Source organism: Melanostigma gelatinosum (genome assembly GCF_949748355.1).
Source record: "Melanostigma gelatinosum genome assembly, chromosome: 7".
NCBI lineage: Eukaryota > Metazoa > Chordata > Actinopteri > Perciformes > Zoarcidae > Melanostigma > Melanostigma gelatinosum.
In genome coordinates this window covers 7678664-7700396 of record NC_136640.1, presented here as the reverse complement: position 1 = coordinate 7700396, position 21733 = coordinate 7678664, and the positions used below count along the sequence as shown (strand labels likewise).

Below are 21733 nucleotides of genomic sequence, written 5' to 3'. Positions count from 1 at the left end.
TAATTCTTTTTTTTTTAGGGATTTTCAGGGAAGATGTTTTCACCTTGGACAAAATAATTGGTACATACTGTATGTCACTTTTATATTTTGGGTTGGTGATCTTACCACAGTGCCTGTATCCATGCCATCACATATTGGACACGAACAGCTCATGTAATGAACCGTAATTCAAATGGTTTGTGAAAATGTAAAACATATGAAAATGTCCACTTGAAACTTCGACTCATCCAACTGAAAGCTGTCCAGCCACAGCCAGCATATGAGGTCAAGTTACAGTAAATGTCGGCAATGACTCATCTCACTGAAACAAACGTAACAACCTGACTTCAGACCCTGTGCAGCTTGGAATTGGATCCGTGTCACTTTTAGGTGACCCACTTTTGCATTTCCATCACAAATGCAGCACATGACACCTCACATGTTTACCATGAGGCATGCTGTTCACATTAACAGCTGCCACCCGCAAACATTCTACTTTGAAATGATCGCTGACGTTCCCTTAGTGGCTCACCTTACTACAAAGGACACCCACACACACACACACACACACAAGCAAGGAGCTGGTCTCATGTTTTTAATGGTAAAATAAATAAATAGAGAAAGGTGAAGTGATTTTCTGTTGTGAAGGCCAGTTGTTACTGCAACTCCATGATGCTTTATGATGTACCGTTGAATTTAACTACTGGAATGCCTTTGAAGTGAGTGGTAACGAGCAGGTGTGTGTCTGTGTGTGTGTATGCGCATGTACTGTGTGTGTGTGTGGACATGCCAGAAAAAGATACGCAGGTTCAACATGTTCCCTCTCTAATTCACTTCCGGTGTTTCTGGCATTATTGAGTTTTTATCATCGAACTTACCGCAGAGATAACTGTGTGTGTGTGAAACCACTAGAAACAAGACTGAAGATAATTGTAATTGTCTTGAGTGGACTTTTAGGCCTTTTATCACAAACATGCACTCACTTTAAAATGTGCATATATACCCTCAATCCCTCGTGCCTCTACATGTGGGTATGAACACACATTCACGCTTGTCTGGAAGACTGATCCCCTGTTTGCAAAAAAAAAAAGATGGAAACCCCCAAGGATGACTTTCTATCATTTTGCCATCAATCAGTGAAGACACGCTGGACAGAAATTCCCAACCTCCAGGAATTATGTTGCAAATTCAGGAGATTCCTTGGCTAAAGGGGGAAGTTCATCACGCTGTGCCAAAGTTCATAAGTGAGTGTCATTATTAAAGATGGAGTTTTGAGAGTTAGGGAAGTGTGCTCAAATGATTTTAGACAGCATTTGTCAAGGGGGCCGTTAATATCCTCAGGCAGGGCTGTGGTCATAAGGAAACATTTTGGCTAACACCTTGTTATTAACAAGAAGGGATAACTATTTCAGGATATTGGCCTATAAAGCTCTACAGTCAAATCGTCCACTCGTCTCTCATTTAAATCTTAACCACAGTTGGCAATCTAATGACTTAAAGGGTAACTTCAGATTTTTTCTTCATATTTTCCCATTATTTTGTATCCAAGTGACTAATTGCAATACAATTTTTTTTTTAATTGGTCCAGTGTCGTGGGGGAACAATGTAACCGGCAGCTGCGAATCGAGCTGCGAGGGCAGTTGCGCAGCATCAATGCATCATTGTGTCCAGTAAAAGTGCTTGTTTTTGCCACTGAAACATGATTTTGCAAAGCTCGGCATGTTACAAGAAGCACTTTTTCTCTTTGTTGTAACTTGGCATTTTTTACAATTACTCAGAAAGGAAAAACTTGACATTAACACAGTTGGATGTGTGGGGGTCTGCCCTGGTAACTTGTTTCCAACCACATTTTGTCCTAATGATGGTTAACAAGGGTGAGTCAGGGAACTGTGGTTTAAACCCATATGTGTCTTGCAGGACACATCTCGCTGATGCACTCGTACATTATTAAAGCCAAACAAATTGACATATCCCAACACGAACGTGTTTATGTTTGGGCCTGGAGGCATAATTAGGCTGGTTTGGAGGGACAGCTGTTTCTAATGATTTGGGTCGGACACGTCACTCCTGTCACAGTTTTGAAACCCTGTCCCCCATGAGGCTGAACATGTGAACTGGCAGAGAAGCCTTATTCAGATTCAGAAATAAAAATGTGTTGTGGGTCATGTGACTACACGTGGACGGATCTAAATAGAAGCCTAAGCATTAACAGCACACAGTAATGATGGGAGTGTGTCCAACTGTATATGAGCAGTGTGTCTGTCTCAACAGTCTGACGGGAAGTCAATGTGCAGAGGACACACACACACATACACACACACAGTATTTGTGTGTGTGTATGTGTGTCCTTCGCATATCTATACCGTTCATACCGTTCATCCGATCTACTTCACACATTGCTGGGTACCCAAGAACATGCAGTGTCGAAGTCGGATACATTTTGACATGGCACACGTTTAATATGAATACACTTTGAATAAAAATGTGACCAGCGCTCTGTGCAGCAACAGGGCCGCGACCCATTGACGGCAGTTCACTTTAGCTGCTGGATGCTGGACACACACCCAGACGAAACTCAACGAATGGCCACGCCCCCAAAAAACAGATTACGGATGATGAAGGAATCAATGTTTCTGTTACAGCCCTACAAAAGGATGTTGCAAAACGGTTATATACATGAACGAAATATATATATATACACACACACGCAACCAGGAGGTTGATGTGGGCGAGTGTTTGTAATCAGACCAGTACAGACCTCACTTCGGAGGACTTCTCCTCTATCTTATCAGAAAGACACACAGATGCACACGCAAGTGATACAAAATGTTTTTGCTTAAATGTAGTAACTGAACGGAACAACTCATTGATGTTCACTGGAAGTTCAAGTTTGTTTGTATCCTACAATTTCATCAGATACAATGTTAAAGCGCTTCATAGAGTTATAAAACATTACAACTACGAACTAAAGAAACGGGATGAAATAAAAGTGACGGAAATCGAGAACAGAATAGAATTAATGACGCGAGTCTCAGATCAGCAGGGTGGCTGAGCTGTGCTCTGAATGCACTCACTTTACTTGGATAAAGATCTGCATTTTGTGCATTCATTTACATTTACAATGGTTGTTACGTGTTCAGAGTCTTTCTGGCCTAAATGTACCATACCTCTGCTTTTGTATTGTATATTTAGCCAGTTATATTCGATGCTGCTGCCAGCCCATGTCCAAAGCATACCATTATCTTTTCAGTTGGGAATTCATTTTGTATGTCTTGCAGGCAGCCGTTGGCTTCCATTCATGTCCCTACGGCATGGGTCTCAATCTTGAATTATTCAGGGGCCGTGAGCCAGGTTGCATCCTAAAAATAATAATAATACAAAAGTAAATGATTACTGTAGACTTAAAAGACTAAGGGAAAATCCAAATCGGAAGAAATCGAAAAATTTACATTTGTGAGCCAGATGTTATAATAAATTCTAACCATATAGGGGGTTATGAAATTGTCCCGTGGGCTGCATCTGGCCTGGCCTGCCCTACTCTATAAAAATCAATTTGCAGAATCTAGAAACTTGCTGCTTGCTGGTTGGTTGCAAACATTCCACATTTTTTATTTCACCTTTCAGGCTAGATTTTCTAGTAACATATAGCTCATAACCACAGTACTGTTCAATGGCTGATTCAAGTCTCAGATGTCAGACCCCTCCACCAGCCCATGAATGCATCATATTGGCCGACCTTTCAGATCAATCTATTGACGGTCAGCTATAAAGTCAAGTAAATGGGCAACACCATTTTTAAAAAGCACTATATTTTATTTTGTTCTGTCCATCTTTTTCTTTATAATTCTTCCCTTGTGTCTTTCGCCCTCTCTGTCTCTGTCTCTGTTTGTGTGGCCCTCTAGTTGTGAACCAGGAGGGACAGCCTCTGATCGAGGGGAAGCTAAAGGAGAAGCAGGTCCGCTGGAAGTTCATCAAGCGCTGGAAAACCCGTTACTTCACCCTGGCAGGAAACCAGCTCCTCTTCCGTAGAGGCAAATCAGTACGTAATCAATGGAAATGAAGCCTCCTCACACAGAGACAACTGTCTCTGGCCTCTCATTCAGAAAATCTTTTTTTATGGTTCCTTGTTCCGTGTCATTTGAATCATGGTGAAACTCTGCGTGAAACAGTGGAAATCACATCTCGTGATAAGCTCATTCTCCCTCAGGAGCATCTGGTGAATCCGACTGTAACAAACAATGGCCCCGGTAAGGACTCTTGGGGGACTCCCGAGGCCAAAGCATGATGCTGCAACAACCTGAGTCACTCTCACCCACTATAACTCAAAGCAGATATAATTACGCACAAGTAGCAAACACCGAGCAGGAGGCACTGCCTCGTGGGTTAGGGTGCGAGCTAAAGAAAAGACTGTTTTCATTGAGCAATGTGTTTGCTGGTGACTAAGGTGGAACAAAGGCTAAGGTTACTGATCGGAGAATTTTTGTGGAAAGGAAAGGTTTGTTTCATCAAAACTTAAAGCAGCACGGTCAAAAATTCGTTCAGGTCAAAGTTTGCTAATAAAAAAAAAGGTCGAGTTTGATTTTATCCAGCTGACGCAAGAAAAATATTTTCAGTCAGATCAGTCCATGAGAAAATCTGATTTATTGGGAAATACTACACCTCCGTGTATTCGTGCTTGTATTCGTGTCTTTGGCGGTTTTCTACAGGAGTGAAACAATGTTTACAGCCGACAGGAGATTGGGTGTCAACTGGATCTCTGGACATGTTTATACAATCAGCTCCCAAAACGTATAGGGAGGCACGACATCAACGAGGAATATCTGGAAACAGTGGGATATTCTCTGCTGGTTGAAATGCAGAAGTAGATTTGAGCTCTCTCTTTTTTAAACTCCTAACAATAGTCGTTGTGCTCCTTTCCAGATGGTATTGCACTCCTCTCTTGTTGCAGCAGCCACAATTTGGAAAGGTTTTACGTCTTTGTTCTCAGAGCTCAGTCCATCTTTGTTCTGGAGGTATTTTGGTAGGCCTATGTTGTGAAAGACCCTTTCCCAAATAGGGAGTGAGATTAAGAACAAACAAAAAAACAGTTGTTTTCATCCACATTTGATGTGAGAGGTTTGAGAGTAAGCCTTGTATCTCACTCTGGTACAGCAGACTTTTTAAATGCTCACCGATTAGTTGTGGTGTGTTCACTTGCTCTGAGAATCTCTAAAACCCAGCGTGTTCGTGAACAATTCAAGGTGGTTTGAGAGGAAATGAGAGCAGAAGAGACAGAAAAAGCAAACATGCACATCATGAAGAGGATTATGAGATATTGACGCCACACAAATTGGTTCTGTTCAGCAGCCAGGGGAAGTTGTACTGTTGTGATTGCCAATGGGCAAAAAGAAGAAGAAAACCAACTAACTCCGCAACACAAAGAACAAATATGAATATTGATACATATAATTGTGTTACAATATCGATCAAATATAATATTTCTGTCTGGACACCATGAGTAGCCAAAGGACATTTAAGTCTTTGGCATAATTCTAGCACCATTAAATGCAAGCTGTCAAGAAATATGACAGAAGTTACACATTAAGGTACAAAATACTTGCAAAGGCTCGTTGGTGAGGTGCGATTAGCATCATAAGACAATGTCTTAATGGACTTTCCGGTTCGGATTCCAGCTGTCACAGGCCATATGGAAAAAACCCATCAATTGTCCAATTAAATAACTGCACAAATCCACTGATATGAATCTGCTGTGGGAAACATCAGACCCTCAGCACAGCCAGCCGGGAGGTAAAACAGTGTGTGTCACACACACACACACACACACACACACACCCCACAGGAAGGATGTTGGCAGTTGCCATGAGCCGTACAGCTAGCTCTGGTCAGGCCAATAATGGATTTTTTTTTCTTCTGATGTTGAAGAAGAGAGAAACAAGAGAAAATGAGCCACCTCTCGCCTCCCTGAGGGCCGTCTGCCAGTGCTGAGAGTATTTTAACGATAGCGACGGCCCACACTTGGCATCGTGGCTGCAGGTGCAGAGCGCTGACTGAGTAGTCTGTTACGTATGCTGTTTTATGTTCCAAAATGCAAATGTTACTTCTTGTTCGTGTTTATGTGTCCGTTCAGACCATGGTGCCGTATTTTGGTAATTGTAATCTATTTTACTGGTTTATAGTTTTACCACTAGTGAGGTGGCTGACTCCAGCTGTGTTTTGCAAAAATGACCCCCTCTTAATCGCACAAAAGCTGTTGGAAAATGAAGACTTTTTAACTCCTGTGATGTTTTGTCCACCCCACAGAAAGATGAGCTGGATGACATCCCTATTGAGCTGAGCAAGGTGCAAAGTGTCAAGGTGAGGAGTTATATTTTTTTTCCATTATTAGCAGTTTACCTGGTCTCATAGTTGACGTTACATTGTTGTCATTTCAAAGCTTTTGCTGTCATCTGATTGTGGTCGAGTGCACCGTGTGGGTGGATCCCGAACTAAATCCTTTGGCTACATGAAGCCAAATCACATCGATCTAAAAAAGGACAGCGGCAACCCTCCCAGGAGACAGATGTTTCAGTGCGAGTGTGTCATCTGCGTCTTCTTTTTGTCCATCACAGGTGGTAGCCAAGAAGCGCCGTGATCGGGGCCTGCCACGGGCCTTCGAGATCTTCACTGACAGCAAGACGTATGTGCTGAAAGCTCAGGATGAGAAACATGCTGAGGAGTGGCTGCAGTGCATCAACGTGGCCGTGGCTCAGGCCAGAGAGAGGGAGAACAGAGAGGCTACCACCTACCTGTGAGAGCAACACTGTTTACTAACGAGGACACACACGGTACAGGACTATTGATAACACATGACATGCATACAAAATTCACACACACACACACAGTCATACACTGAGTCGTTTTTGTTGGAGACACAAACATCCACTGCCAGTACTATAACTTTGTATCTGTAACTGGTGGTCTCCTCCAGTATTCCAAAAGCAATCAAAACACTTTTTATGCAGTACTTTTAGAGAAATAAAATGTTGAATTAACCAGCAATGATGTTTATCCATCCAGGATGAAGGATGTTACTGTTCCTCGCTGTTACACATGGACTCACTGATGCATTTACAGCTGTGGACCATCAGAAATGAATGTTACAGTATGCATGAGTGTTACATTTTGAAGTTGTACATGATCTTAGCCTGACTGGATTCTACAGTATGGACATTTTAAAATGCTTCTGCTTGAGACCAAACACTGCTGCGAGCTTCAACAACCAAACTGAATCAGCATCTGTGGAAACTTTGGATTTGTGAGTTCAATGATGCGTGATGATTGAGATCTATTTGAAGCCAGGGTAGTATTTAACAATAACGACTTCATAGAAGCAAAGACCTCATTAGGACTTGAAGAAGCAATCATGAAAGTGCACAGTTTTTCTTGATGAGGAAGAGGAGCCTAATGGACAGCAGTTTGGAAGGGCACTCAATACTGGAATAATGTCTTCGTCTGTGTGTGTGTCCGAGTAAGAGAGAGCCTCGTAGCCTCAAAGGAACAGTTCAGCTTCACTTCAAGTTCAATTTATTTCCGAGGGTTAGATGAGAAGATTGATACAACTCTCATGTCTGTACACTAAATATGAATCTACGGCCGGACGACAGTTAGCTTAGCTTAGCAGAAAGGCTGGACACGGGGGGGAAACGGCTAGCGTGGCTCGGTCCAAACGTAACAAAATCCCTCTGAATCGAATCACCTTTCAAGCTTACTAGTTAACAACTTTTGTTTGTTTAATTTGTACAAAATCCAAAAGTAAAACTGTATTTGTTTTGTGGGGGCTATGTGCAGGACTGTTGCTTGGCCAAGAGCAGCGACTTCCTGGAGTCTCACGCTGTTAACTGGCAATTTCATGGTGGCGTAAAATCTTGAGGAAGTCGCTGCTCCCAACCTAGAAATAGTCCTGCAACCTGTAAAAGCACAACTTCTTCACCAGAGCCAGGCTAGAGGTGTCCCCGCTTCTAGGGTTTATGCTAAGCTAACCGACTTGCTCGCTTCATATTTACCGTACGGACAAGAAAGTAATAGCGATCTTCTAATCTGTCTCTTGGCAAGAAAGCAAAAAAAAAGCGTATTTCCCAAAATGTGGAACTATTCTTTTAATTTACATGTCGTTTTCTCGTGGAATATGGATGTGCACAGTTGACCCAGTGTCTCTAAATAATTTGTGTCATGACACAAAGTCAGCAGACATGGTTCAAGTTGTTATTTAAAAATCTGAAATGTTTCCTCCAAAAGAATAAGAACACCTTGTGTGAAGAAAACATTTCGACCCTGTTCCTGCTGTTGTACTTCTGAAGCGAGCCCCCTGAGAGTTAGTGCAATGGTCATATTTCTGTTCTTTTGCAATCTCAATTTGACATGGACCTGGTTATTTTTGGCTTTCCTCAACAAGAGAAATCTGATCCATATTTTACGAGGAGCAGTGTCAGCGCAACTGTTGCTCAACAGTGGTGTTTGAAAAACAGTGAAGTCAATTTGGGGTTTCCTTGTGGATTTAGAAACTGTTCCAGTTCACTCGCGTTGATTTCATTTCAGCTGACAATTCAGTAAAATGTTTTGGCAGCTCGATACTGCGGTGACTCAGCAATCTCCATCATTTTAAAACAGGCCCTTTCCAAAGGTTAGAAAGTAAACGCTTGTGTGTTTTGTCGTCTTGTGTTGAAACTGTGAGATTGGATGAAGTGCGAGTGAGCACCTGACTGAGTGAGCTCAAGTTTTTCTCCTTTACAACTTTCCACCTGAAAAATCGAAGCCTGTTGCAGTGCTTCTTTAGAGCACTACGACTCCCCTATGTTGAGAAAAGTGATCCGTTTCATTCTGTCGTGGAGAAACTCGGGTGAACAGACTGAGATCGAGGCGTTTAGCTCAATTCAAGCAATAACATTTATTTGTAACAGAAGTATTATGTCCAGCAGTTATACGTGCACGGACCTAGAAAAGTTCACTCTGTAGGAGCGAATGAAAAGCTAAAAAGGCGCTTAGACAGAGTGCGCATGCGGTGTATAGGTTCTCCCTTCTGGAAGCCTATTGGTCAAAGCAAAGTTGCAGGCGGAGCTGTTTAGCTGAACAGCGGCCTGGTTGGAGCGCTAGGCATTTCCGCCCACACTGGCTCACGCCCGGGACCGCCTCCTCTGCATCATCAGTGTGTGTGCATGTTCTTAACACTCGTTTAAGCAAGTGTTTCTTTTCAGGGCCACAGTATCTGTTTCTATCGTGCGAGCAGGCGCCGGAATGCCCTGCTCGGAGTATTTGACCTACTTACATGTGACCTCACAACTCCGCAATATAAGCATACAAGTATAGCGCATATTATTTACATCATTTAGTATTACAATTCGGAAAAGTCCGCTTTTTAAAAACCAACATGGGCTCAGTTCAAACCTTTGTTTCAAAACAAAACTCCTCGTGACATGTACCGTACTGCCCCTGTTGAGCTCTGAACTGCCTGCACCAGACAAAGATTCACGGTCGGCCGTGACAAATCAATTATTATGTATGCTGTCTGATTTGATCTTTGTCTTTATGTGTGGCGTGTTTCTGCCCACAGGTGGAAGCATTGTCTCTTATCAAATGTGTTTGCTTTTGGTTAAATATATAGAATCCAACGTGGGATACATTTAAAAATGCCTCAGGTGGTATTAAACCCTGTAGTCATGTAGTCATAACACTGCCTTTTCCACCGGTTCAGGTTACCACTGTTTGTACTTTTTGCTGTCTCTGTGCCCCCCCAAGACACAGCACAGCTGACCTACATCTGCTTACACCTAATATTATTTACATCATGCCTGTCCTTCACAATTTGATTCGCTTTCTGCTTGTTTTTAATGATTGACACACAATACAAAGGAGTTTATTTTAAAACTGTACAATAACACAAAACACAAGGATTGAATAGGTGCAATATAATTGCTGTTGTACAATATACAGCTATTATATATTGCATTCTGGTCATCTTAATATGATAATACATAATATGATCTCTTGTATTGGCATTTTCACCTTGTGGGACCAAACATGTTGCAAGGCATTTACGTTGCAAGATACTCTTAAGAAAAGACCGTAAGATGTTTACCATGCGAACTAAACATCAACATTATTTCTCATAGTGGTATTTAGCTCAAAGCGCTGCAGTGTTTAAGTACAGAGCCAATAGAATGCATCAGATTTAAGTTCACCATCGCTCTCTGCCGTCACACTGCCGTGTGGACCTCGTTTCCCAGCCTCACGGGGCAACAGTTACAGCCAACATGACCAATTGACCCTTCGCTAAGTGCTGTGACCAGCTGATCTACACGGCTGATATCATGATTGACAGCCCGGAACAATGACGGCAAGGGAATTATGAGTGAGCACGCGAGACAAGTGAATGGCAGATGTATGAGAAATAAACTACAAGACTAAAGCATACAAGAGTATAGTCTTCCTGACTTATGGTAGAGCTTCATTTGTAGGCAGCTGTGTAAATTAACTGCGAATAGATACTCTAGCATCTCTCAGTCTGTCTCACACTTGAGAGAAGTGAGCTGTTATTTTCACCACTTTAAGGCACAAAGAGTTTCCATTTGCAGTTGAGAGAACGGAAACAAGACTGTAGATATCAACAATCACAAACTGTATATGTGAAGATGAACGCGTTACATTTTCTGAATGTATAAAAACATTTTTGAGCCTTGTGTAAAGAATCGTAGGAAAGGCTTTTTACTTTAGTGTTAAATTGCGTTTGATTTTTATATTAGATTTTTCATTTAAGGTCTTTATTTTGTACAAGCACTGTTGTAACACTTCAATGATGTCTAGAAAGGCTAGTGAAACAATGAATGTGGCTTCTGTCTTCCCCTTCCTCCTGCATTGTGTTTATATTACTATGAATTAATACTGCAAACAAATGCATGCTGTATTTTATTGACAGTTATCTGATATTGTTATGGATTGTATATTTGCTTGTTGCACCTTTTGCATGTCTCACACTGCCTTCTCTTTCCCTGACACAATTGTATAATAAATATTTTCTAGTGAAGTATCTTAAGTTTCTCTTCCTCTCGCTTTGTGTCTTTCCACTCCTGGGTTTGGTTTTTGTCACTTGAAATAAAAATGATATATATATTCAAAAAACATAATTGAAGAATTTAAATGCTTTTTCCGCAGCTTCACAAGAAGATCCAAAAATCCAAACCCTTATGACTGGATCCCTCTCGTTCGATCAGTCTGCTGTGATCGTTGTGGGTCATGTAAGTCATAGTAGCCTACAGCATCTTGAAAAATGTCCTAGTATAGTATGATATAAAGTGTCAGGAAGAAACTCAGCGTACAATCCATACGACATTGTCTTTCCTTAGACCCTCACATCGGATTAAGGTAAAATTCCCCCCAAGAAAACTCCGGGAGAGCAACTGGGCAATATGTTGCAGAATGAACATATTAAAGTTACAACATAGTCAATCCATATGTATGAAATTGTAATTAAGATAAGAATATATTCTAGTATGTTAAAAAAATGTCACAGTATAGTATGTCAGAATATTCTGCCATAGAAAATGTTATATGAAGAGCTCGGGAAGGATTTACAGATTTGTAAGGCCAAGGGTGGATATTATGGTTGGCGTGTGTGTGACCTGTATGTGAAGGTGATTTAATGCACATCATAGATGACAGTGCTCCCCAATGCTTTGGCAGTGTGGACTGGCTTCCTGTAGCAAAATCTGCAAAGCAAGCATCAGACTGCTCTGTCATTTTACATGTGTGTGTCTGGTCATTGGGCTTTCTGGCAGGTTTAATTATTGTGCAACAGCAACATGATAAAGTACTTAATGGAAGATTGGGAACTTTGACCACTCCGTGAGGAACAAAAGAGATGCAGACAATGACAAAACCGATGTGAGTTTGTTCCATAAACCATCGCCTGGTGAATATGACTAGTCTTAAGAGCAAACTCGAAATTTAACGTGACTGCTCAGAGACATGAGCACTTGTATTAGTAAGGCCGACAGCACCCTCTGGCTGTCACAACACACTAAGGATTTACCCCCTGCAATAATCGGCTTCACGTTTAGGGTACACAAATCATGTCATGCCCGCATCATATGGACTAAACTTTTCCTCTACTTATGACAGGTTTGAGATGAGCTAGTCGGGCATTTGGTGATATTTGAGACAAATGCATTCGATACAAAACCAATGTGTTTTCTCCTCTTCATACATCAAATGTGTTGTGCTGTTCTATTTAGTTACAACAGTTCAAATCAACGGAGACCAGAGAGTTCAGTGGCATAACTCATTTATTATTGAATAAAAATTGGTAATGAACACGTGCAGACTAAAAACCAGTGTAACAAATTGACAACCCAAAACTTTTTCAAATCAAGTCTGCAACCCCTGCTGTAAAAAAAGAAAAGGAAAACGTGGATCTATAATTGAAACTGTACAAAACACAGCTTTAGCAACATGTCAAAAAAGAAGATGGAAACAATACTACTCGCCCACCTGTCCCTTAATGTGCAAACATACTGATCTTCCTGAATGATCGCTTTTATTTTACATTTGTTCATTCAATGGTTCCACTGAGCGTTTCGCTTTTATAAATCAAAGCGTTCACATTTTGTCAGCAGATGTCCATCCATCTTTACACTGTAAATAAGTTTTAAAGTCCATAACTTCACATGTAAAACTAAGAACATAAGGGTAGGCTAGAGAGATGGTGGTGGTGTGCGGGGTGGCGGTATCATGGGAGAAATGAAGATAAACGCATAGTTGGGAGAGGGCAGGACAACCGGTCTGGGACCGATGTCGCACTGCGTTGGCGCCTTCCCTCAACCACTGATTATGTCTGACCTGGGTGAAACAAAAGGTTAGTAAACCTACAAATAGTCCACTGAATGCTGGTAGATACTGCTGCAGCCTGGGTTCCAAAGACGCACACTTCCAATCCATAGAGACACAACATCAACCACCTCTGCCAAATATCAGCTACAAGTGTGCTGTTGTGTAGACGAGTCAAAGTAATGAATGTTCGATAACAAAGACATTTGTACATGCAGAAGGTATGTGTAGGATTTAGGTAATTTCAACGTTTCCATAATTGCCACAAGGCAAAATTCAATTAAAAAAAAAAACTAAATATTTACTTATTTGACTTTGGCCAACAAAATTAAAAGGTTGAGGAGAATCAACATTCCTGTAAGTCGAGTCGTTTAAATGGTCATTTTCCAGATGCATATGAGAAACCCAGAAACCCAACTATGTTGCATTAGGCTGGTAATATACCCAAAATGAATCCAAACATGTTCTCTCACCCATGGCAGAGCTGCAGTCTGATGACATGTCGGCAAAGTCATCCGACAGATATTTGACTTCCATAATAGTTTAAGTGCAACGATTCAACCTTCAGAAGAACTTGCAAGATGTGACTTCGTTAAATGAAAAGACTGGCAGTTACACTGATTTAGCACACTGCATTCAGAGAACACGGCAAAATCCGTTTTAGTTTTGCGTATACTGAAAATGCTTCAGTGACCATCAGTCCCAGAGATCCTGGGCGTGTGTGTGTGTTGTCTCAGCGGCGGTGACGGCCATGTCCTGAGTGCCCACCACCACTGCTGTGGTGTTTGCTCTTGTGGCCACGCTCCCGCTCCCGGTCGTAGGACCGAGACCTCTCCCTCCGGTCTCCCCGATGGCCACCTCCTCGCTCGTGTTTGTGTTTCTTTGTGGAGAGGTCAAAGGAGCCGCGGTCTCTGTCTCTCTCCCGTTCCCTCTCCCGGTCCCGTTCCCGGTCTACTTTGACCGGGGTGCGGGATCGTGTGCGAGAGCGCGAGCGCTTCCTCTTGTGAACGGTTCCTCCGCCTCCACTGTTGCTGTGACGGCTGCTGGGCTTGGAGTCGCTATTGTTGCCGTGGTGGCTGGACTTGGACTTGAGGTGGGGGAGGAGGGGGGAGGGCGGATGGCGGCGAGGTGATGGACTGCGACTGTGAGAGCGAGAGCGTGAGCGAGAACTGTACGTCCCTGAGCGACTGCGTCTGCTGTTGTAACTGTGGAAAGAGAAGCAAAAGAGGATGAGCAATACATTCAGCTAGTTAAACATAAATAAAAGTTATGTTTAACTAGAACATTTTGACATAAACCAGTGATCTTACTGTCTGCGAGGTGAGCGGGATCTAGACCTGGATCGTGTTCTTGAACGAGATCGACTTCTGCTCCTGCTGTTCCTCCCAATCTTCATGTCTTTCCTTAAGCTGAAAAAAAGCCCCATATATATTAGGAACTAATGAAAATAGAAAGACAAACACTGTTAGATAAGTGGCATGACAGCCATCTTGTACTCTGAGTAACTTAATGAAGGCAAAAGGAAAGCATTTAAGGAAAGTGAGGATGGCTGTTGCTAAAACATGTGTTTATTTCCATACCCATTGTGCGGACTCTTGTTGACCTGAGTCCGGCTCTCTGGCTCCTTCTTAACGGGTTTGAGGGTCTGGGGGTTTGGAGACTTCTCCTCCACCTTTGCCACATTTGGGGAGCAGGGCTTGGAAGCTGGAGAGAATCCCCCCAGCGTGGACAGTGCAGGGGTACCGTCGGGGTTCAGGCCTTTAGCTTTCAGCTTGGCCTCCGTCAAGAACATTTTCCTCCGGTCCACCTCCTTCTCCATCTGGTCGTAGTTCGGCTGGGGAAGAAATCACGCCTTCAGTTTACACAGACTACTGTGAGCAAATAACACCATATTATAAGTGTCGGTGACTAACGTTTCTGAACTCAACGCACCAAATGAAGTAAGCTTTTAATCCCAAATCTAGACCGTCTTTTCAGTCTACGACCAATGATGGACAGTCAGGTTCATACTTATTTCATCCACGCTTAAAATGTCATCTGTGCAAAACTTGGGGATGAAATGAAGCATGCTGAAATATTCAAATGCAGATATTTCCACAACTATCTATTAACTAATGCATTATTCATATGACACATGGTCATACTAGTACTGGGCTCTCTAAAGAGGCCTACCTTCTTCCTGGTGTAGAGCTTGAGGGTGGTGATGCAGACCTCTTTAACTTCCTCCTCACTGGCTCCAAACAGAAGGTACCAGTTAGGTCTGGACGGCAGAGGGATCTGGCAGACACATGCACCGAAGGTATTATTATGACAAAGGTACAATACTGTAGAGCTAGAGAGGATTTGAGTAGACAACATGTAGTCCAAAAACAGTGAAAGCATTTGTGGCCATGTGAAAACTACCTGCAGGGCTCGAGCAGCGAGGAATATGCAGGCACAGGCGATGGTCTCGGCTTGGAATCTCACAAACACGTTTGTCCTCAGGGTATCATTCATGTAGTTCCTATGAAGACAAAAACAACACATAGAAACAAAAACATAGCATCTTCTCTACACAAAGCCACCTCTTACCCATACCGCCACACTTTAAGACGTGTCACAGCTGTAGCCGCAGGTCCTTAGTCGGTCAGTGATCGGCTGATTTATCAGGGCTTTATGTTTTTAACTTTCTGATAAAGATTTAGATTTTTCGTTCCTTTTTAAAACTTAGCTCAATCTTAAGACTAAGAAACAACCTCTTCACCACCCACACATTTCGGTGGGTGACTGTTGAACGAGCACCAACACTAACGGCTCACTGACTAAGGATTCGACCAACAGAGGCCCTAACAGCATCAAATCAATCATAAGCCCTGATAGCGATAAAGACCACGGTTATACAGTTTAAGTTACACAGTACTGAGGAGCGATATGCACTTGGAGCTGTCAACATTTAACTTTGTCCATTTCTCTCTGGGGCATCCATGGGAGTGCTGTATGTCACAGGTAAAGCATGAAGACACAAATGGGAAAAAAATCTACTGAAGACCTGCCAACACCAGTTTACCACACTGACCTTTGAGTAGCTAGATTAAGACTGATGATTGAGATTATGACACATGCCGTGTGTAGAGGGGGGAGGGGGCATGCAGACACGGATTCAATACATTCATGGAGAATGCAGTTGCTTTCAAACGGTTACATCTGAGAGAATAGGGAGGCACAGCATGTATGGTGACATGCACGACAGCTAGCGTCGGGGAGTCAGAGGCATGTTGATGTCATCAAATGATGCAGCACTGGTCGAATATTCTGACAACCTGCTTGTGATGCTCACATTGAGTGGAAGGCTTAACTGCAAAACAGTAACCACTTTTAAATGAAGATGAATGCTTTCCAGCCACGAGATAAAACGAACCCCCGGAAGACCAACCCCTTTCACTTTAACTCATCTAAAAAGACATTAGGTGGCAACATAGGCCTCACTACTTAGGTTAAGTGAAATCTCTGTGATAAACAGATTATGTGTCAGTGGGTTGTCTAGAACAATGGATAAATTAGATTCGCCATGAAGAGTTAGGAAAAAAAGGAAAGACAAAATGGCCAGGATGTGAATCAGGGGAGTACAGGGTGGTGTGAGCATCCATGTCCTTAAGAAACATAGAAGCCCTAAAGACAAAAAAAGTGTGATAACAGAAAGATGATGGTTTAACCCCGGTAAACTAGCACTGATCCCATTCAGATTATGAAGAGGAACTACAACCAGCAACAACAAAAAATACAACTAACCCACAAAGCAGTGAAAGGTCTCCAAATACTGTGTGTCAAGTTCCACTCAAATAACATGAGCTGCTCTGCTGGAAGCATGCCACAAGTATCTCATAACGACATTGCCACACCGGGATTACTTCCAGTCTAGCCAGCCTTCATCGAACGACCTGCACTTTGGCATGTCCCGCTCTGCTAACCCTACCATAGATAACACACGGCCGCTGGATTCTGACTGCTGCGTGGGTGAGACAGGTCCGTGGAGGAAAAACCTGAGAACTGGATCAGCCTGTAAGACAGACACATGTCTGGACACCAAGTAAGTTGGGGACAGGACACAGTACACTACTGTAAATAATTTAAAAAAATAGGCAGGTAAACTGGTCAAAAAAAATAAAATAAGTTATTCTGTTGTGTCTAAGTTTACTTCATTGCTAGATGCAAGTAAACTAGAAAAAAAAGTCAGAATATAAATGTATATGTAGCTACTTAGCAAAACTGGGTATTACAGTTAAAACCTTTGTAGCAAGACCAAAAAAATACAAATCCTTTTGGACACCCAAGAGAAAACAAGATGATGTTGGCTGTTGGGAAAGGCCCGCCCGCCCCCTTCAGTGAATCTCGGCATTGGGATTGGCTGTCTGGAGAGGGGCAGCCAGCCAATGGGGGGAGCTTCCTTAGGTCATGTGGTTGGAGGAGGCAGAGTTCAGAGGTTCTTTATGTGACTTACCAGCATGGACTACCCTTTAATCAAAGAGTAGAGAGAAAGGACAAAGTTAAACCAAGTTCCACGGGCAGCGCAAATCAAACAGACTTTACAGCAAAGCCATGTAAGGGCAGACAAGAGAGTGAGACACGCAACAGGTTTGCAATTTTAAAAAATTGCTCCATCAGAAACAAAAAATAAAGAGGTGGAAGGGTTAAAATGGAGTGAGGGAACGTCGCAGTCAAACCTGGGCGAAATGGTGGTTGAATAATTTTCTAAATTTGTGCTTAAGAACACATGGGGGCACTTGAACGTCACTTATCCGACAGGTGGTGTCGTTTCCACATATGGGTTTGTTCCGAGATCCTAGCAGATAAATCAAGTGCTCTTCAAGCAGTTCAACCATTTGAAACTCGTTCAACGTAATATTTAGCCCAGGTCTGGTGGCACTTCTTGCAGACATGACACAGGTTGCTGCTGTGGGAGATGGACATTGGAGAACTAGGGAGGAACTTACCAGGCCGTCTGGACCAGCGTCTGGTTCTTCTCACATTCGAGGACTTGAAGGTACATGACGATGATCTGAAATCATAAAAAAAATACGGCACATTAAAAACAGAGAAACACCTCCAGATGCTTCATAATATTCTGTAAAAGCTGCTTCTTGTGTGGTTGCAATAGCTGAAGTACACTGCGCAGCAGAACTTAAATAGGTGAACTCACCTTGTGAGGATGCTTGACATGCACACAGAAGCCGAGCTCCTTCAGGATCCGCCGTTCTGCTTTGATGACTTGGTTTTTGGTATTTATGTAGTTCTGATCAAGTATCAATGAACTTGGAGTCCTGGTTCATAAAGGAATCAAAATAAAATAATGTTTCCCCCTTTGGAAATAAAAATAAATAAAGAAAGTGCCCTTTTGATTTCTTGCACTCTTTTCTTTTTTGTTCCCGTTTCAACCAACTAAAAGCAACAGGTTTAACTGTTTGCATGCCTGACAGTTTGCTGGGGGTTGAGGACTCCTGTGGTTCACGTGAAAGCGTTATGGGATTTTACAGACGACCCTCTACCTCATTCACCAGGTGTCACAGCTTTTACAGAAATATCAACTCAGACCATCGCCCAAATCACGACCGCAACGTGAGAAGATTTTACAATCTTCAAAACATGGACTAGAATAAAAACCCAAAACTACATTCTCAACTATTCTTACATACTGTATATGCCAGTTAAGTTAATAATCTGTTATGTAACCAACACCACTTGACTTTTATTCATAGTACAGCAGCATATCCAGACCAAACACCGTCACTGCAAACAGAACACTGTAGAAACCTACAACACATCTGCTGGTTGAACAAAGATCATTTGAAATGCTACTAATACAAACTGATTTTCAGCATTCATTAAAATAACTGCATTAACCTTAAGATTAGATGCATTCTGATCTATAAATCTGTAAACAGGCAGTGTGTCGGCCTCCCTATTATAAATCATGTACTATGTATGATATGCGGCATATATTACATTACCAGAATAAATAGAACTTTAAACACTAAGAATAATTTAGCATCTGATAAAATCAAAATCTAGTATTCTGATGTCTCAAATAACAAATTGAATGTGAATACTGTCATGCTAAAAGCCACATGCATGGTAAACACATCTGTGTGATGTCCATTATTTAACACAACCAACAGTCCAAATCTACATCTAAATCAACTTGCTTTAAGTGCACCGCGGTTACAGTTACACGTAATTTACACTTAACCGGTTCATACTCCCTTTAATTTAATACCAATCTCTTAAAGCTACAGTGCATACACTGACCCTAAACTAAAACATAAGCCGCATGGACTACTAAGTATCCAATTAATGACTCCAATGTCAACAAGGTGATATTTCTATAAAAGCCATGGGTTGGCAGACAGTTGGTGAATGGGTTTTCTTTTACTCTTAAAGCACAAACAAGATGCACGGTGAAGAGCAGTCAGTGAAGGAGACTACGTTACCCAAGCGGTCCGCAGAGTGACGGACAGATACCCAAAAGCTTAAGATTGAACCACAGGAGTCCTCAAGGCGCCCCGGGGGGCCAAGGACCTTCGGCCAACCTGTCATCCCCGATCCCAGTGCCCCACGGGGGTTCAGACCACGGGCGTCTCCCACAGGAGGGGGTGGGGTGGCCCTGGGGGGGAGGAGAGACCCCCTTGCATCATGGTTGTCATGCCGACTGCTTCGTCTTACGTACCATTCCACATCACCCAGGCTTTGGTAAATGTAGCTGGTCGCTGTTAGTTGGTTGCAAGGGAAAAAAGAAGCCAAGTTAATGCCACGGTCTATAGAATAGACATGAACAGATTTCTAGGAAGACAAAAGGCACACGCGCTAATAGAGCAGCGGTGCCTCGTCTTAAAATGCTCGGCAATTATTAAAAGAGTTTGTCACAATATCAATTTCAGTGTAACGTCAAACTCAGATGTTATAAGGTAGACAATTACACTTCAGAAACTACCAGTGAAGCGGAAACTGAAAAGTTTTAAAATGGTTTAGAGTACAAGGATATACGGAAGAGCACTTTCACAGCAAAAAAAACCAACATACAATACAACATTAAAATAGTTTTTTTTATTTCACAAATAAGACTGGGTTCATTGGCGATACTTACTTTTTGCCTCGGATCTGTCTCAGATGGTGAAAAACATTTATGACGTCTCGTATTCGTCGCGGTGCTTCCTCAATCTTGGAGGCCAAGTTGATACAAGCCATCGCAACAATCTGGAAAGAAGATGATTGAAACAAACTATTGGAAGACAGAGTATAATAACCTATGGCATGCATCCAGAGATAATAGAGTACAAACACATTCAAATATACCAATAAGGAGACATAAATGTACCAACAATCAAGAAATGTTCCTATGTGCATATTTATACTATGGTAGCTGCTATTTTAATATCTCTGGAAGATTTAAGTCACGTGGGAGGAGTTATCTGAGAATAGAACACCCTTAAAGAAATTACAAATGTGTATATAATTTTGTTTTTGCACATCACAATGAACAGTGTGATTGAGCATTTACCATATTGGGCAGCACTTCTCAGACAGACAAATCAAATACTTGTAGTAATACTAATTGTGGTATCACTATAGTTTTAAATATTGAGTTTAATATTGAGTAAAGTTGCCGATATTACTGGTAGAATGAGAAGATGTATAATGTTACATTGACCAGCCAACAAACGACCAATTTAATCTAGAAAAAAAAGGTTTTAAGACTCGAAGATAGACTTACATGTACAACGTTTGCAATACTTTTATATTATTTAAGTTCTTCCGCCATAGAAAATGAATGATTAGATTCGGTGTTATTATTGTACTGCGAGTGTTTGATTAGTTTCCTCTTGATTTGAATTATGTCCCCTCTTCGTCTTACAGCAGTTCATAAACGCTGGTACAACGTATCGACAACATGGCCGCCATGAAACGTAACCACAACGATATAAGCCATGCTAACATTAAGCTATGCTAACATTAGTATAACCAGCGGCCTGACAGTAAGCCAGAGGCTTAAACTGACTTACCTCAAAACTGTGCTTGACGAAGGACTTGGAGTAGAAAAACCGATGAAAGAGCACTTGCCCCGTTGCCATTGCCACCTGTCGAGAAAGATATAACGTTAGACCTTGTATAAGGAGGCCTAACCTTACACAATGGACCGCCGCCATTTTGACTACACCACGCCAACGTTACAAAATATAACGTTAGCAAACAGCTAACACCAGGCCATGAAATATACTAACATTTCCTCAATGTGAATAAAACACACACCGACATATATAATATGAAGCAGTCTATTCAAGGAGGTTTACCTGCGGTAATCGGAGGAGAATGCCCGCCGACTGGATCAGTTCACACCCGAGGATGCGAAGGTCGGTCTCTGTGTTCAAGTCGAGGCCGTCGACCATCGACGGCGTGGGAGAGAGCCTTTCCTCCGGTATGAGCGAGTTGTCGATCGTAAGGTACACTTCCGAGTAAACTTTGTCACCGATGAGGATGCCATCGTTGTTTGTGGACGCGTTAGACGAGACAGAGAGAGGACCTGCGGCCATTTTCACCCAGAAAAAGCGATTTTTCGGTTTTCAGCAAACAGCTCGTCCAGCCTCGACGGAACGACGGCGGAGCAGGGTGACTGACAAAGCACGTGACGTAACCGGGTTGTCTGGACGCAAACGTTTGTGCACATCCGCGCCGATAAAATAGTTCCTCGATACTCAAGCGTTGGACAAAAACGACATGACCTTTCGCTCACGAACGTTCACTGGAGTGTAACATGCATTTAATCTGTCACCGTTAATCAATTAGTCAGTCATTTACCGGTTATTTTTCTCTCACCTGTTTGGAGATTGCAACTGCACACTCCCGACAGTCTAAACAAAGTTAATCACGC

At 42.3% G+C, this 21733-nt stretch overlaps 2 protein-coding genes across 4 annotated transcripts in view; one reads left to right on the top strand and one right to left on the bottom strand.

The window, feature by feature from the left end:
• The window catches only part of veph1 (ventricular zone expressed PH domain-containing 1), a gene marked incomplete at its 5' end in the record, with an annotated part of 58100 nt that extends 51269 nt beyond the window's left edge, over positions 1 to 6831 (top strand). Inside the window, 3 exons of the mRNA XM_079271913.1 lie at positions 3882 to 4018; positions 6280 to 6333; positions 6588 to 6831. Coding sequence (XP_079128039.1) covers positions 3882 to 4018; positions 6280 to 6333; positions 6588 to 6770 — 374 coding nt within the window. The 3' untranslated portion in view covers positions 6771 to 6831. The remainder of the gene's footprint in view (positions 1 to 3881; positions 4019 to 6279; positions 6334 to 6587) is intronic.
• A 5444-nt stretch (positions 6832 to 12275) lies between these two features.
• Positions 12276 to 21466, bottom strand: ccnl1a (cyclin L1a). Of its 3 annotated transcripts, none has more exons than XM_079271914.1 (10): positions 21156 to 21466; positions 20868 to 20942; positions 19952 to 20061; positions 18011 to 18131; positions 17805 to 17869; positions 15238 to 15337; positions 15007 to 15111; positions 14415 to 14668; positions 14145 to 14243; positions 12276 to 14039 (listed from the first exon to the last, which is right to left on the bottom strand). In XM_079271914.1, the coding sequence occupies exons 1-10, from the start codon at positions 21393 to 21395 to the stop codon at positions 13568 to 13570; spliced, it is 1641 nt and encodes a 546-aa protein (XP_079128040.1). In that variant the 5' UTR covers positions 21396 to 21466; the 3' UTR covers positions 12276 to 13567. The 3 variants fall into 3 exon arrangements, with proteins under 3 accessions (XP_079128040.1, XP_079128041.1, XP_079128042.1); XM_079271915.1 differs by having other exon boundaries at positions 14172 to 14243; XM_079271916.1 differs by lacking the exon at positions 20868 to 20942.
• Between the last annotated feature and the right edge of the window lie 267 nt (positions 21467 to 21733).